Source organism: Molossus molossus, unplaced genomic scaffold (genome assembly GCF_014108415.1).
Source record: "Molossus molossus isolate mMolMol1 unplaced genomic scaffold, mMolMol1.p scaffold_m16_p_22, whole genome shotgun sequence".
Classification (NCBI taxonomy): domain Eukaryota; kingdom Metazoa; phylum Chordata; class Mammalia; order Chiroptera; family Molossidae; genus Molossus; species Molossus molossus.
The window spans coordinates 3,244,295-3,261,857 of NW_023425358.1; the positions used below are offsets into that span (position 1 = coordinate 3,244,295).

Sequence of the window (17,563 nt, forward strand, 5' to 3'; positions counted from 1 at the left end):
TTAAATAAGAGAAATGAGGGGGAGGGAGTGGCGATGTGAAGTGTTTCCAGGAAGAAATGAGTTGGACTGAAGGAGACATCCAGGGCCTTGTATTTGTCCCCTGTTGCAATAACCGTCCCCTCGGAAAGATCGCGGCTTCCAGTGTCACAGGCAGGAAAAGCTGGAAAGGCGATCTGTTCCCAGGGCGACAGGGAAGACCTGCTGGAAGCAGCCGCCCTGCTGTGAGGTGGGTCCCGTGGGGCAGAGGAGATGTGTGGGCACAGGGTCATTGAGGACTGAGGTGGTCCCGTGGGGCAGAGGAGATGTGTGGGCACAGGGTCACTGAGGACTGAGGTGGTCCCGTGGGGCAGAGGAGATGTGTGGGCACAGGGTCATTGAGGACTGAGGTGGTCCCGTGGGGCAGAGGAGATGTGTGGGCACAGGGTCATTGAGGACTGAGGTGGGTCCCGTAGGGCAGAGGAGATGTGCGGGCACAGGGTCATTGAGGACTGAGGTGGGTCCCGTGGGGCAGAGGAGATGCACGGGCACAGGGTCATTGAGGACTGAGGTGGGCAGGGCTAGGCGGAGTGACAGGTGCCATAGCGACAGCATGCCCATCGCCAGGGGGAATTAGGGCCTCACCAGGAGGGGTATCCCCTAGACAATTTTAGGAGGCCATCCCCACTTCCTCTGCCATGTCTGGTGGATTCCAGCTATGAGCTGTGGCAGGTGCTGTGTGTGCGAATGGGCATGACTGTCCCCTGCTAGGAGCTGTGGCAGGTGTTGGGTGTGACGAGAATGGGCATGACTGTCCCAGCAAGTGTACACTTACGTGGAACTAGGGAAGAAGAACATGTAAATGGCTTCAGTATAATGCAGTTTAAGTGGGGGCGGCTGCGTCAGGAACACAGACAAGGACACATCCCTGCCTGGGGCTGGAGCAGTCTCGGGAGATGGCTGTGAGCTGTCTCAGAGGATGATGGAGAGGTAACAGAAGAAGAAAGACTGAAAGAGCAATTCGGGCCAAGGGACCAGCATGAGGAAGCTCAAGACAACAGGACACATCCTGGGGACTGACAGCATCTCAATGCTGCTGTCACTGAGCCCGGGAGGCAGGGACGGTGTGGGGGAGGGGGAGGGGCTTCAGGGAGCTGTTTCCCATCTGAAAGGACGGCTTCATTCTGTGGGGCAGGTGGGGAGGGATGGACACACAACTGAGGAGCACCGACCGTGGTCAGATTTGCAGGTAGACGGACACAACGTGTTTCAGAAAGTTAGGGGGTTATAAAGTCATTGGACCCTCATGTGGGACCCTCAGCGGAAAGGAGAAGGGTGGCTTGGAAGAGAAGAAGGGGAACTGGACTAGAAGAGACAGTGGGGCACATTCAAGAGAAGAGAAAGACTGGCTGGGCTGAGAAATGACCTCAGCGCTTGATGGTTATGAAACACCCAGGCTGCTCCTACACGCCCCCTTGGAGGCCGAGGCCCAGGCCCAGGCCCAGGCCGCCAGCTCACTCCCAGCCCTGAGTCCTTCCTGGGCTCCCCACAGGCCGCGCGAGGCCTCTCCAGCCCCTCATCTGGCTCCGCTCCCTCACCTCCTCTGTTCGCTGGGGTCCATAGTTCCTGCCCAGCGGTGGGAACCACCACTGGTGGCCTGGAGCTGGGACAGCCCCCCGTTTCACTGTAAATAAGATCTATGTTTCTGGGATCGCAACTAATTTTTTTCCCACAGAAACATTATTCCATGGTAGGTTCTGAGGTGCCATTAGTACCATTTTCAGTATTTCATAAAGTAGGTTTTGTAGACTAGACTAGGAAGCCAGACACATGCGTGTTATTATTTCTGTAGGGAAATGTGTCCAGAGCTTTGGGCCCAACAGGTTGCGTGCACTGCGGGGCTGGTGCAATGCCAGGGCCCAAGCGGCAGCTCAGACACACTGCCTCAGAAGAGCCTTCCCAGTAAGGGTTCTTGCCAACTAGACTGCTGTCGAAAAATGCAAGCTTTTATTGCAGACTGGGATAGCAACCTTAATTCCTAAAGTTGCTACTCAGTTGACATTAAGAGAGAGATCACCCTAGAATCCCCTAGATTATTCAGGTGGGCCCAGTGCAACCAGAAGGGTTCTTAGAAGTGGAAGAGGGTGGCAAGAGCCAGGGTCAGAGCGCAGGCGGATGGGAGCCGGTATGGGTCAGTTTCCTACCACCTCAATAGAGCAAATATCACCATAAGGTGAGTCACAGGACCCTTTGGTTTCCCAGCGCATATAAAAGGTATATTTACACTCTACTGCAGTCTGTTAAGTGTGCAATAGCATTGTGTCTACAAAATAATGTACATACCTAATTAAAAATAATTTATTGCTAAAAACGATGACTGTAAAAGAGAGAGCGCGAATGCAGGCTTTAAATTCAGTGCCTCCTGAGCAGGGGAGTGGACGCAGTGGTCAGCCGTCTGCCTGTGTCTCCGCCCTGCCACCTAACATCTCTGTGCCTCGGGCAAGTCTTTCATTCACCGGAGCCCTATTTCCTTATATGCACATCAGAATTGTTCTTTCTTTTCGTAGATTTGGTATGATAATTAAATTAAGTGGTGTATTAAAACCTTAGCTAGCAAAGAACAGATGTCAACTAAATGTGAGTTTCCATCCCTTTCTTTTTTCTTAATAATCTGAATTCATGTTTTACTGAGAAAGGCAGAGGGAAGCACTTGGACAGTGTGCATCACCAGCAGTCTGAGGGGGGCCCGCGGGAGGGAGAGCTTCGGTACTGCTTCCCAAACCATCTCTCACTGGGAAAACCCCTCCCATCCTGCCTGCTTTCCGCAAGCTGCAGTCCATACCTGTCCGTTTCCTCCTCCCAGCACCTTCAGTCTACTTTTGACAAATACAAAGAAGCACTCTTTGTCCTTGAAGCTATTCCAGAAGCTAAAATGATTTAGAACTGCGCTATTTGTATGGGCCAGCGGGGCGCCGAGGCACCAGACAGAAGGACTCATTATCCAGGTCATGCCCATTTGCTAGTGAGCAAGTCTTGTGGTTTCCAAGGGAATCAACTTGAATCACATTAAAAATTTGAGGATTTGTAAAGATAACAGGCCCAAGCACCATTCCTTTCTCCTCGCAGTTCTGTTGTGACTGATTTGTAAACACTAATCACTGTCCATGTCCTTAAATCCAGACGTCAGGCTAAGAGATTAACACAATGCAAAAGGTGACAGTTCGAAAACATCTGTCGCAGCCCACCGCGATCAACTGCTTCAGGAGTGCTCTGGCAGCGGCGTGCGGAGCTGGGCGTAACTAACGCGCGTGTGTGCTGTCACAGACAGTCTGGGTATTGCTGCTTGACTGCTTCTAAGAAGAGGTTTACTTGGATTAAGTTTAGCAACTGCAGAACAAATCTGCTTCCTTTGCTGTTCCCCAGCAGTTGAGGCATTATCTGTCCTGTTGTTGAGTCACTTTGCACCTCTGAGGGATGTTTAGGAGAACGCTCTGCCGTGTCTCCCACAGCAGGTGCGACAGGTCAGAGCTGAAGGGGGTCCTGGTGCACCGTCAACGTCCTTTTCAGTCTGGCACCCTGTGCCCCAAGTTTACAATAGAAATCACTCTTCTGGCTTGAGAAGAAGTGTCGTTAATTATTGCAAAAAACTTCCATCAGGAAAGCCGTATGCCACCCTCTGCTAAAGAGATCAATGGTGAGCATCAGCTCAGAGGATGGTCGGGCCTCAGCACCATCGCGAGAGCCAGGTCCGCTGACTCAGTCTGATGCATCTGACGCGGAGACTAGCAGAGACTGTCAGGGCTTTGTGGAGCACATGCCTGCCCCCCGCCCTCTGTGTGTGGAGACCTAACAGAACTATCATTGTTGATTTTCTTTTTTCTTTTTTTGGCATCATGCTAGTGTGACTTTTCAATCTTGTAACAGCCAAGGAGAAGTAAATCAAAGTAAATTCTAGGATTATTTTCCTATAAAGCCTTTTGAAAGGATGGAAAGTAGATTAGGGTTGCCTGGGGCTGGGTTTGTAGGGAGAAGGGGAGTGACAGCTCATGGGCGGGGTTTCTTTTTAGGGTGACGAACATGTTCTCAAATTGGATTGTGGTGATGTTTGCACAACTCCGTGACTATACTAAATAACCACTGAATTATACAACTTGAAATGGGTGAATTTTGTGGTATGTGAAATATCTCAATGAAGCTGTTAAAAAGACTTGATGGAGAGAGATCAAACGAACTTGCAGCACTGTGAACCGATTGAGATTACTTGAACCGAAGTTAAGTAAATCCAGGATTTTCATTGCCAGTCACCCAGAACAAACTCTGTTAGAGACGTCGTTCTCTCTCAAGAAACATCTTTGCGAGAAGCAGCTTATCCCGTACAGGGGCGGATGTCATTTGGAGAGAGTCCTTTGGGGCCACACTCTTTCCTTCCCGTCAATATGTGAGGCCGACCTTCAGCTCTGTTTTTCTGTGCCAGCCAAACTGCTTATTCCAGGTGACAGCAAAAGCTGGGACTGGGCAACAGTGAGCCGTTATCCGTGCTTCACAGTGTATCTTGTGAGTCAGTGCAGTGATTGACGCTGAGCCGCTTCAGACTAGGGATGTGGTTATGGACACTGATCATTTCTTTCTCATGAGTTTTGGACAAACTGCATATATGGCTTGGAGATGAGTGGGGTTCTCTCCTCCTTTTTTGTTATTGGTTCACTTTGGCAAAAAGACAGCAACTTAGTGACTGCAAAACAATGGTATAGAAGGCATATGCCAGAAAAAGAACAAATTTGCAATTGCGTAGTGTAAGATATTAAAAATTAGCAAAGTTTTTAAAATGTGATAATACCCAGCATAATTGAGGTTTAGACAAAAAAAACATTCTTTTTTTTTTTCCTTTTAAATACCGTATGATTTTTGTAAAATTTTTCTATTATAGTTTACTTTTAGTATTATTTTGTATTGGTTTCAGGTGTACAGCATAGTGATTAGACCACCACATACTTTACAAAGTGTCCCCCCTGATATTTCTAGTGCCCACCCAGCACCATACATAGTTGTTACAATGTTACTGACTCTGTCCCCTGTGCTGCATTTATATCCCTGTGACTATTCTGTAGCTACCAACCTGTACTTCTTAATCCCTTCACCTCTTTCACCCAAACCCCACCTGCCTCCCCTCCGGCAATCCCCAGTCCAGTTTCTGTGTCTATGAGTCTATTTCAATTTCATTGTTCATTCATTTTGTTCGAAAAGAGCATTCTTATACATTTGTAATGGATGTCTTCAGTAATAGCCTTAAATAATATGTTCATGATTTTGTGTCCATAATGTCACTTCTCTTAATTTATCTTGAAGAAATCATCAGAGAGGCCCACAAAAATACTCATCCCTAGTACATCTTAAATGTTCAACATCTGGAGCAATAGCTACACAATTCAACTGTAACTATACAATAGACTGCTGTGCATAAAAATCACATTCCATTTAGTGATGCTGAGCGTCTTTTCATGTATCTATGTCGTCATTGGAAAAATGTCTCTTCATGTCCTCTGCTCATTTTTCAATTGCATTATTTCTTTTTCTGTTATCAGTTGTATACATTCTTTGTATATTCTGGATGTCAACCCCTTATCAGATATATTATTTGTGAATATATTCTCCCATTCAGTAGGTTTCCTTTTTGTTTAATTGAAGTTTTCCTTCACTGTGCAGAGGTTTTTAGTTTGATGTAGTCTTATTTATCTTTGCTTTTGTTTTCCTTTCCCAAAGGAATATATCCAAAGAAATATTACTCAGACTGATGTCAAATGGTTTATTTCCTATGTTTTCTTCTAAGAGTCTTATGGTTTCAGGCCTTATATTTAAGTCTCTAACCCATTATTTTTGTATATGGTATAATAGAGTGGTCCAGTTTCATTTTTTTTGCATGTATCTGTCCAGTTTTCCCAACATCACTTGTTATAAAGACTGTCATTACTCCAATGTATATTTTTACCTTCTTTGCCATATGTCAGTTGATGGTGTGAGGGTTTATTTCTGGATCTCTATACTGTTCCATTGATGTATGTGTCTATTGTTGTGGCAGCACCATACTGTTTTGATTAATATAGCTTTATAGTATAGTTTGAGATCAGGGAGCATGATACTTCCAGCTTTGTTCTTCTTCCTCAAGATGGCTCTGGCTGTTCAGGGTCTTTTGTGGTTTCATGCATCCATGGTATAGTCTTTCATTTATTTGAGTCCTCTTCCATTCTTTTCCTCTTATAATTTTCAGAGTATTGGCCTTTCACCTCCTTGGTTATGTTTATTCCTACGCATTTTATTCTTTTTGATGAAATTTTGAATGGTATTATTTCTTCATTTCTTCTGATTGTTCATTATTAGTGTATAGGAACATGACAGATTTCTGTATATTAATTTTGTATCCTGATACTTTACTGAATTCTGTTATTATTTCTCTTAAATTTTTGGTGGATTCTTTAGGGTGTTCTATATATAGTATCATGTCATCTGCAACTAGTGACGTATGGAAAGATGCTTAACATCACTAATCATCAGGGAAATACACATCAAAACCATAATCAGACACCACCTCACACTAGTCAGAATGGCTATCATCAAAAGTCAACAAATCACCTGTGTTGGTGAGGATGTGGAGAAAAGGCAAGACTGTGCGCTGTTACTGGGAATAATGATTGGTGCAGCCACTGTGGAAAACAGTATTTGAGATTCCACTTCTGGATATTTATCCAAAGAAAATAAAAACACTAATTCAAAAAATATATTCATCCTATGTTCGTTGCAACATTATTTACAGTAGTCAAGATATGGAAGCAACCTAGCTGTCCATCAATAGATGAATGGATAAAGATGTGATGTAAATGTGTGTGTGTGTATGTATTCCATTGTATACTATATACTAGTATATATATACATATATATAGTATAATATGTATACTATATATTACTATAGTATATATTTAGCAAATATATAGTATATATTTTATACAACAAAATATTACACAGCAATAAAAAAGAATGAAATCTCGCTATTTGCAAAAACATGGATGAATCTAAAGGGTATTATGCCAAGTGAAATAAGTCAGACAGAGAAAGACAAATACCATATGATTTCACTTATATGTAGAATCTTTAAAAACAAACAAACCAGACCCATAGAAACAGAGACCAAAGGAGTGGCTACCAGAAGAGAAGGGGTGACGGAGGGTGAAAGGGGGAAGGGGAGAATATAGTCAATAATACTATGATAAATTCACATGGTGACAGATCAGTACTAGAATTAGTGGGGTGATCACTTTGTAAGGAATAAAAATGTCAAATTGCTGAAACTAATATAACCAATATAAGATTGTATACCAACTATACTTAATTTTTTAAATGTCTTTTATAGACAAAAAAAACCCTGCATTTTCAAAAAACATTTAATGATAGGAAAATACAGTGTTATGCTAAACTGCTTAGTGAAAAATAAAAGAAATTGTTTCATAGTGACAATTTTATAAAAGTATGAACAAATAAATCTAAAGGGCAGAAAGGACTGTGTAGTGGCTTTGCTTGGGGATGACTCTTTTCTTAAAGGGGATTTATGGTTCTGAAATGCCTTCAATGAACAATATTTCTCCTATATACTTTATTGTTATTAATTTTTAGTGATTTTAGTCCAAAGGCTTCTTTAGGAAAGGATCTTCTCTCACCTTTTAGAATTAGATGTACTGAAATAGTTTTGATTATAAATGTTTAACATTCTAATTGGGCAAATTCTATGTTCAGAACTTTTAATCCTTGCAGTTGTAGAAGTGTTGTCTATATGACACATGATTTGGGCCCTTTAGAGGATAGAGATGTACCACAGAAATTTTACCTTCAGCTACAAGTCACAGAATTACCATTTCAGCAACTGCAAAAATATGAGTTCATTTTCCTGACAATTAACTACAAGTAAGTAGTTGCTAGCAAATGGTTCTGCATCTTAAAGCATCAGAACCAGTATTTGTCTGACTCTTTCACTCTGTTTCTCTTTCCTGGCTACAAGACTGCCTCTGATGCTCCAGCTGCAGGAATCACATCGACATTCCAGTCGAGACAGAGGAAACGGGAGGGGCTGCATGGGTGCAAATAAAGCTTTCTAAGAGGCCCCTCCGTCCGGCCCAGGAGACTTTCACTCATATTGCATGGGCCAGAGCTCAGGGCTGGAGGTCTGGGAAAAAGAGCAATTGGCTCTGAGCCTCCCCAGTGGGAAATGGCAATGACGATAGTAATGGGTATGACCTCTGGGTAGTCAGTCAACAGGCCACTGTGAATAGAATACATTCTTGTCATAGTTGATACAATGTATGGCCACAAGTTCACTGTTCAGGTTTGGGAGTTATACACAGTAACTGTATCTAATATGATGAAATTATTTTTTTATGACTCTGGACTATGCCAAATTCTGTCTAAGGAATGAGCACATTAGATGTATTGTATATCTTAGAACTTAATAATTAACAGGAGCTTTCAAATTTTAGAAAACTACTGTGCCTTGTCATTGGCTTATAGACGGTATGGTGCAGACCTCTTCAGTATGGCTCTTCTGCCATGCTACCATTCTTAGCACCAACCCAGACTGCCCTAAGGTAACTACTGTCATCCAAACCATCTCTGTGGTGCCATCTACCCTTCCCAAGGGAGGAAGCCAAATAAACTTATTCACTCAAAAGAAAAAGGATTTGGTTTCCCCACAAGGGTGTCTGCTGCAAGTAACAAGTTGGTTTTAATGTCTAAAACATCAGTTTGAAGAATATCGTAATCTATCCTACAGACAGGAGAGTATTCCTGCCTATTACCTTGCTCAAGTGTCATAATCAATTAATTAAATTGCCTCATGTTACTTTGTCCCTTTAAAGATAAAAATACTAGTAAGTGTTATATAAAATTATTTGCACCCTTTAAAATATCCAAATCATGCTGAATAAAATAAGCTTCTCAGCAGCTCATGCCTAAACTCTTAACCCTTAAAGGTTTACTGTCTTCTGAAGATTACACCATCCTCAGATAGGGCACTCTTATTTTGAAGCAGTGCGCTTACCGGGTTCATTTAGAATGCCTCTTCCAAGGAAATGTTTGGTTTCAGTGACCTGTACAAGACTAGCCATAACAGTAATAGCAGCAGCAGCAAAGTGGTCATGTACATGTCATATTAAAATTGCTAACAAAACAGCACTTTGCTCACTTGAAATTTTTTTATTTATAATGTTCAGATTTCAGGAAGTGGAAAGGTCAAAATGCATTCACTAACCAGCTACAAAATACCACAGAAACCATTATCAATAACTGCCATTAAAATGGGAGGACTGGCAGGAGGGCACCCAGCCTCCAGTCCGTGCAGGCTCCCCTCCCCCTTCCCTGCTTTGTGTGTGGCTGCGACAGCTCCGGAGGACATGCAAGTCCCTAAAAGAAACTCTCTGTGGATGTATTTTTAGAGTTCCAAGCTGAAAGGTTATCAGACAAGAGACGTGAAGCTGGGCGGCCTTGGACCTGACCTTGAGTCTATCAGAGATAAAGTGAGTATGATGTGCGCTCAGTGTTCTCAGGCTTGGATCTGCCTGCCTATCTTTTAGCAAAAATGTATAAGTGCCCCCCTGAACGAAGTCCTAAATCAAATGTCTCACTCTGAGGAGAGACACTTCTGAAATATCACTGGTAATAGAGAACCAGGCTTCCTCTTACCGTAAATAAAATTACTTAGCCAGTGCTGTGTTCGTATCCACCTTTCAGTTTCGAAGGCCCGAGCAGAAAAGTGGGGCGTGTGCGCGGGAAAAGAGCCGTGTGGCTGTGGGTCTTGCCCGTAGAGTTATCTTGCTGATTCTGAACAGTGGCTGCAGGGAAGACACTTAGGGTAAGAGTTTCTCAACCCATGAAAAGTGCATCCACTTGATTCTCTTCCTCCAGTGAAAGGAGATCTTCACTTAATGTGTTTTAACTGCAGTTGCACTCAAGGCATAAAAACAGAGTATAGTTCAAAGTTGGAAGCAAAAATGAAAACAAATTAGGTAAATGCAACAAAGGAGACTGAATGTGATTTAGCCACTGTTAAGGGAACACTGGGTGGGCTACTGTGGTGATGTTCCCCTCAGAGAGACTGCTTTTGGGAGAAATGCCGACTTAGCCACTTCCCTGTCCTCACCTTACATGCGGGAACCCCATTTCCCTGTGCTGCCGGTAGGCTATGCCCTGCTCACCAAGGTTAGTGTCACTTTAAGTGGAAAACAGGGAGATCTAGCAGGACCAGCAAGTCATCATAACTTTGTTTCTCTGAATAGATGCAGAAATTAATACAGCAAAAGGAATATGCAAAACAAGTTAAGGAGTACAACATGAAGACACTATCCATTCTGTCAAAACCACAAACAACAAAAACTGAAAATAAATCTGCCATCTCTCGGCAGAAGGTAAGAAATTCTCACAAAGACAAGCTACCTTTTCGATTAGAATTAAAAAGAAACCTTTGTTACCTCGTAACTTAATGAATTCCCCCCCATTTTCTGAACACGGGATGTTTTGGCTGCACCATTCCTGCAGCTCCCACCATGCACAGACATGGATGCAGAAATGCTACGCACACACATGGCACCACAGGGTCAGCCTTCTGCTTTCCTGACGTCATTCTTGTCTTCATTCATCTGCATGTTTCCTTCTGAGTATAGGATTCCAAGGCTGCCACACAGAACAGTTGAACAATAGGGTGATTTCTTAATCAGGATTGGTAGTTTCTTCTGTCCATTTCTTTCTCTACCATTAAATAAGCCTTAACCTGTTAACCAGGGGATAACCGGGGAATTCCCCTTTCACTGTATGCAACGTTTGACGTATTTATACGTCCCGCTCAGTTAACAGGTTAAGGAAATGCTGGTTTTGTGCTGTTAATGGGTGCCTGTGTCAAAGAAAAATCCTTGGTTCTCTCAAAATCATTCTCCTACATTTTCCCTAAGGAGTTGTAATATATAGCTTCCTCTGTCCAAGAAAAATGATTTCATAAAATACAGAATTCCCCCTCTCAGCCATGGCCATCCAGCTGTAACATGATGGGAACGAACGCAGTTCTGTGGAGACGCGGAGTTCTGAAGTCCCTGCCTCAGGCCCAGTCACAAGGGGCCTTCGCATGAGGGACCAGTGACCCTCTGGGCCCTTAGGAATTCGTACTTCATGTTTTCATTCACAGACCCTCATATTTTTTATTTATTGCCTTTCTTCCTCAGACCTCGAAGATCTCAACCCACTTGAGTTATCATGGTGCCACTTTTCCCCCCTCCAGTCCGTTATTTTTTCATGAAGAGATTCAAGGCAACAAGTCTATAATGAGAAATTCATACAAAGTCACCTGCACATACTGAGAAGTCCAGAATTTTTCTGTTTTGAGGGTACTCTTTTTTCCTTCTAGGACTTAAATATACTATCCATTCTTAGCCATCACGAAATTTTTATTAAAATATAAAACTGATATAAAGGCAGATTGAGATGTCATATTTAGGGATTTTATTTTTATTGTAATGCCTTTTAGAACTGACATCACTCAGAAAAGAAAAAAATACTGCCTTTTTTCAGTATCCAGGTTTATCTAGGTATACTAAAAAATAATAATAATACTCATTTTTAACCTCCAGTAAATATGTGCTGGGCTTCTAAGAGCCCAGGAACAGGAACAGTTGGTGTGATAATGCAGGTGCAGTTTTCTGCAGTGAATCTTGGGTCTAAAGTGGTAACCAGTCCTTTTGGATAGTAAGGTCTGTTACTGTCTTCTTATGACAAGTTTGGTTTCAATAAGACTGCCAGAGCTAAATAAATCAAACACACAAGAAAAATGTTTTCGAAGACTAAATAAAACACTGTTTTATGAAGACAAGATTGGAAGGTACAACCATTTCTCAACTTTTCATAGCTAATCCTTGTGGCTAATTGGTTTTGCTTATACTGAAAGTTACGTGGCATTATTTCCGTCTTCCATTTGCACCCACATCTTAGCACATTATTGTAGCAATACTCTTCACTTACATTGTCAATAAGTGTTTCCTACGAGCAGATTTAATTTAAGGAATCCAGGACTCAGTTCCCATTTTAAATAAAACGTTATCTCTATCTTTCAGGCTTTGGAATATGCTAAGACCATCCCCAAACCCAAACCTTCAAGCCTGCCTGGCCTCACGTCGAAGGAGGAGAAGAGCCGGACCTGCGCTGGGGAAGGAGGCCCGCTGCCTGAGCTCTCGCTGCTGGAGAAGCTGCAGAGCAGGCACGAGAGGGAAAAGCAAGCTGTGGCTGCGTTCAGAGTCCTTCACATTGTGTAGGCTGTGGAGACCCGGCTGCCAGAGACGGGGCGTGGAGAACCCGGCCGACCTCGGGCCGACCTCGCACTGAGTGAGGGCCGTCAGCGTCGTCCAGCTGCGGTCTGCGTTCACGTTGGATGTAGAACATGGGGCCCGGGGACATTGTGCTGCCATGTTTTACTTCCCAGGAAGAAAAATGTTTAATTACTTTCACATCAGTTAAAATTCGGGCTGAATAAGAACTAGGGAATAAAGCCTTTTGGTTTTATGTTGGGTCTTTTGATTTCTTAAACAACCTGTCTCCTTCCTTTGCATAATGAAAACCATAAAATTACCCAGAAATAAGTTTATCAACTTGTGTTTCTCTCTTCTATATTCCTGATAATAAAAAAAGTATAAACACTTCAGTTTTTACTAAGATGAACTCAGATTGGACTAATCACTAGTATATTTTGAGATACCATTTCCAAAATATTTCTAAAATGTTTTAATTGAGCCAAGGGTTTATATAGCACGTTGGGAGAGCCCTGGCCAGAGTGGCTCAGTTAGTTGGAGCATCATTCCACACACCAAAAGGTGGTAGTGGGTTCCCGGGGAGGGCACATGCCAGGTTTGTGGGTTCCATCCCTGGTCGGGGCATAGGGAGGCAACAAATAAATTTTTTAAATTTTTGTTTAATCCCAATAAAAATAAATAAATACAATTGGAAGAAGTGAAAATACATCTAGATGGCCTACTCAAGTAAAACAAATCCCAAGGTTGTTCTAGCAGAGCATCAAGACATTAACTAGAAATCCTCCAAGTCCAGAAATACCCAACTCAGGCAACTCTGAGAGCCCCTTTGTCAGAGTACTTAACTCCAGACTTCTGGTCGAGATGACAGTGTAGGCAAATACGGTACTCAGATCCTCCCACAACCACATCAAAATTATATGCTCTGGCTGGTTTGGCTCAGTGGTTAATGCATCAGCCCATGGACCAAAGAGTCGAGTGTTTGATTCTGGTCAAGGGCACGTACCTCAGTTGCGGTTCAATCCCCAACCCTGGTTAGGGTCATGCTGGAGGCAGCCAGTCGATGTGTCTCTCTCACATTGACGTTTCTCTCCCCCACCCCCCACTCTGTCTGAAGATCAATGAAAAAATATTCTCAGGTGAGAATTTTAAAGGGAAAAATTACAACCAAACTGCAAAACAACCATCATTAGAACCACTTGAAATCTAGCTGAACGGAAGTCCTACAACTAGAGATTTGAGGAAGCCACATTGAGACTGGCAGGAGGGGCAGAGATGTGGAATGGGCTGGTCCCAAACCCATGTGTGGTAGTTTAAAATCAGGAGGGCCCTGGTCAGGTAGCTCAGTTGGTTAGAGCATCATCCCCACACACCAAAGTTGCAGGTTTCATTCCCAAAGCATACACAAGAATCAACCAATGAATGCATGAATAAGTGAAGCAACGAACTGATGGCTCTCTCTCTTTCTCTCTCTCTCAAAAGATCAATCAATAAAAAAAATTTCAATAAAATTGGGAGAGCTATCCCAGCTGTGGAAGTTCCCCCTGAGGAGTGATGGTTCCCAGCTCCACACCAGGACCCCCAAGCCCAGGGTCCAGAGGCAGAAAGAGAAGTCTCTATAACTTCTGGCTGTAGAAACCAGCAGGGATTGAGGCTGAGGGAGACAGAGGCTTCTAGAGTCCCAGGCAGCTCCTCATAAAGGGCCCGCACATGGACTTACTCAGACTCTCCCCCTCTAAGCAGCAGTGTGGGGACAGCAGCTTGAAAGGAACCAGGGACATACAGGGAGGAACTGAATTGTCTGGCATCAGGGCGAGAGCTGGGGGGCAGCTTTCTGCCAGACACAAGTTCCAGCAGAGGCCATTGTTCCTTTTCTGAGACCAACCTCCCCCTGCCCCCACCCCCACCCCCAGAGCTGGCAGGTGGGCACCATATACGAGTTTCCATCAGTCAGGCTCACACTGTTTGCCCCATTCTGCTGAGTCCCTGAGATCTGTCCCACCCAACTCGTGGGCCCACCCAAGCCATTTCCAAAGGCTTTTCCATACAATGCCCACTCTTTTTTATTTTTTGTTTGTTTGTTTTTTCCTTTATTGATATTAGAGAGAGAGAGAGGAAGGGGGAGGGAGAGAGAGATAGAAACACCAATTGGCCCCCCACTGGGGATCAGCCCCACAACCTGGGCATGTGCCCTGACTGGGAATTGAACCAGCGACCTGTTGGTTCATGGGTCGACACACAACCACTGAGCCACACTGGCTGGGCATACAATGGCCTCTTTTGCCCCATGCTTCAGACTTCCCTAAAATCTCTCAAACAAGCAGCATCTGACCTCTGCGTACCCCATACCTCTTGCTAAGTGGTCCTAGGCCCAGCATTAGCAGTAGCTGGCCTTGGTTCACAGCTTGGCATCTCCTGGGCACCTCCAAGCACAGCACAAGAAGCAGCCATCTGCAGATCACTCAGTAGCTTGTGCCAGGAAGCCCCAGGCCGGGCACAGGCAGGGCCTGGCCTTGCACCTCCCCAGAGGCCCCAGAGCCAGAGTACCCGGTAGTCAGCTTCAGACCACACCGGACTACAGCCTTTCCTCCTCCCCGAGCAACACACTCCAGGGGCAGACTCGGTGAGCGCCAAAGCCCCCCTGAAGCAAGTCTGCTCCACAGGGTCGGCTCCTGCACAGCAGCTGCTCCACTGCAGTCACAGCTGGTCCTCACAGCCTAGTGGCCTGGAGGCCAGTCCCTCCCAGTGATGCTAACAGCAATCAAGGCTCAACGACAGGACAGTGCACACAGTCCACACAGGGGCATCTGGAGCACCCAAGGCCCCTCTACCAAGTCGGGGAGACACAGCAGCTCTAATACATAGAAGCAAACACAGGGAAGCAGACAAAATGTGGAGACAAAGATAAACTAACTAAAATAAATGATTTACAGGGAATCAACAGAGTAGATGAAGCTGAGTATCAAATCAGTGATTTGGAAAATAAAAAACAAAACAAAAAAACAACACCCAATTAGAGCAATAAAAAGAAAAAAGAATTATAAAAAATGAGTATAATAGCCTGGTCAGTGTGGCTCAGTGGTTGAGCATTGACCCATGCACCAAGAGTTCACCAATTTGATTCCTGATCAGGACACATGCCCAGATTGTGGGCCATATCCCCAGTGGGGGACATGCAGGAGGGGGCCAATTGATGCTCTCTCTCATCAATGTTTCTATCTCTTTCTCCCTCTTCCTTCTTCTCTCTCTAAAATCAATAAAGAAAAAAATTTATAAAAATAAGTATAATAGATACAGAGAAATTTTGCTGGTTGCCAGATGGGAGGGGGATTGTGGGGATGGATGAAAAAGGTGAAGGAATTAAGAAGTACAAATTGGTTGTTACAAAATGGTCATAGAGATGTTAAGTACAGCACGGGGAAGATGGTCAATAATGTTCCAGTAACTATGCACGCTGTCAGATGGGTACAAGATTTACCTGGATGATCACTTAGTAAGTTATATAATGCCTAATCACCTGAATCTAATATAATATTTTATGTCAACTGAATTGAAAAATAAAACATGATCTTTTTAAAAAGCTACTTACTCAAGTATTTAAATTTGCTATCATCACAAAGATCTTAAAATATATCAAATGTGTATTTTACATAAAAATAATATTAGGTAAGACAAAAGCATTCCATAGTTTACTACTGAATGTTAATAAATATTTTGTACTTTTTAAAACCTTTTGAAATTGAATGAACATTATAAAATTCCCAGTTCGTAAAATGATTCTAGATGATTTAAGTTTGTTTTTTACTTATTTGTATTAGATTATCCTTAGATAGTCATACCCATAAATGGACAATTTTAACAATACTTTAAAACAGATCTATTTATCTATACAAGCAGCAGAAAGACTAACTTTGGAAATTTACTCCTATGTTGTATACATTTTACATAAGCCATGATGTGGTGTGAAATCTGCCTGTACTTAACTTTCTCTTAAAACTGGAAGGAATTAGAATTGCAAGTCTGGAAAGATAACAAATATCTGAAGATAAATAGTAAACTGACAAGTCATGTTTCCGTGGTATTTAGAAAAGCATGTCATACATAAGGAGTTCAGAAAAATCATAGCTCAAGTGGTTCCTAAAACATATTTGCAAAAGAAGAGGAACCGTCAGGGTACAAGGCGAAGACTTCTAAGAAACATGACAGGAAATGATTGTTTATAGCCTTAAATTTAAATTTACTCTGGAAAATAATGCATATAGAGACACTTCCATATTTCCATATTAAAGGGACAGGATAAAATTTTTAAATAATTCATTTCTAGTAGAGTATCTTAAAATAACTTAGAGCTTGGAACAGGTGTATCATGTTCAACTGCCAATCTGAAGAGGAGACTGAGACCAGAGAGTCCGACTGAAGCCGCGGGAGGGCAGCCAGGTCTGAGCGCCAGTCCTTCCCCACGAAGGAGCACCGTCGGAGTACTTGTTTCGGGAAGAAGTAGTTCTTGTTTTACTGTGTGAGCAAGGAGCATGTAGCTGATCGGAATTTCCCTTTTAGACCTGAGTTTCCATAAGTAAGTCCAACATTCAGAAATATGCATTACTACGTACCTCATATATTTTTATCATGGACAATCTGGCAAGTTCATTACTACACTGATAAAGTTTAAGAGACATGTATAAAGAAACTCAGATGTTGACCAGTAAAAGAGATACTATTTCTCCCTAGCTGGTTTTGCTCAGTGGTTAGAGCGTCAACCTAGGACCAAAGAGTAGCGGGTTCGATTCCAGACAAGAGCATGTGGTTCATCCCCAGCCCTGGTCCAGGTCATGCAGGAGGCAACCAGTGGATGTGTCCCTCTCATGCTGATGTTTCTCTCTCCCTCTCTCTCACTCTATCTGAAGACATTGTAAATATATATATCTCTCCTCGGTTGTGGATTAAAAAAAAAAAAAGATATTATTTCAATTTTTTTCCCAGAACTTTTAAATATCTTCCCATAACCATTTCTGTTAGCCTAAGCATTTTTAAACCCTTCAGGCATTTTCACACATACTATCAAGAATCCACACTTGGTTAAATAATTCGGTTGATTATCAAACAACATTTCACAGGATCCTTACTCCCAAGGCAAGTTCTTATCATCCAGTCTATAAGACTACAGAACATCAAAATTCTTTGAATGCAAATATTTAAAGGAACAAATGGCATCAAAAATGACTTTGGCTAAAGAAATAGGGCATATTTGTTGAACGTTTGGGGTT

At 43.0% G+C, this 17,563-nt stretch overlaps 1 protein-coding gene across 1 annotated transcript in view; it reads left to right on the forward strand.

Annotated features, from left to right (window-relative positions):
* The window catches only part of JHY (junctional cadherin complex regulator), a 124,446-nt gene extending 112,138 nt beyond the window's left edge, over nucleotides 1–12,308 (forward strand). The window contains exons 5-7 of the mRNA XM_036276991.1: nucleotides 9,450–9,530; nucleotides 10,290–10,418; nucleotides 12,111–12,308. Of these exons, the coding sequence (XP_036132884.1) occupies nucleotides 9,450–9,530; nucleotides 10,290–10,418; nucleotides 12,111–12,308 (408 nt within the window). The remainder of the gene's footprint in view (nucleotides 1–9,449; nucleotides 9,531–10,289; nucleotides 10,419–12,110) is intronic.
* Nucleotides 12,309–17,563: the final 5,255 nt, after the last annotated feature.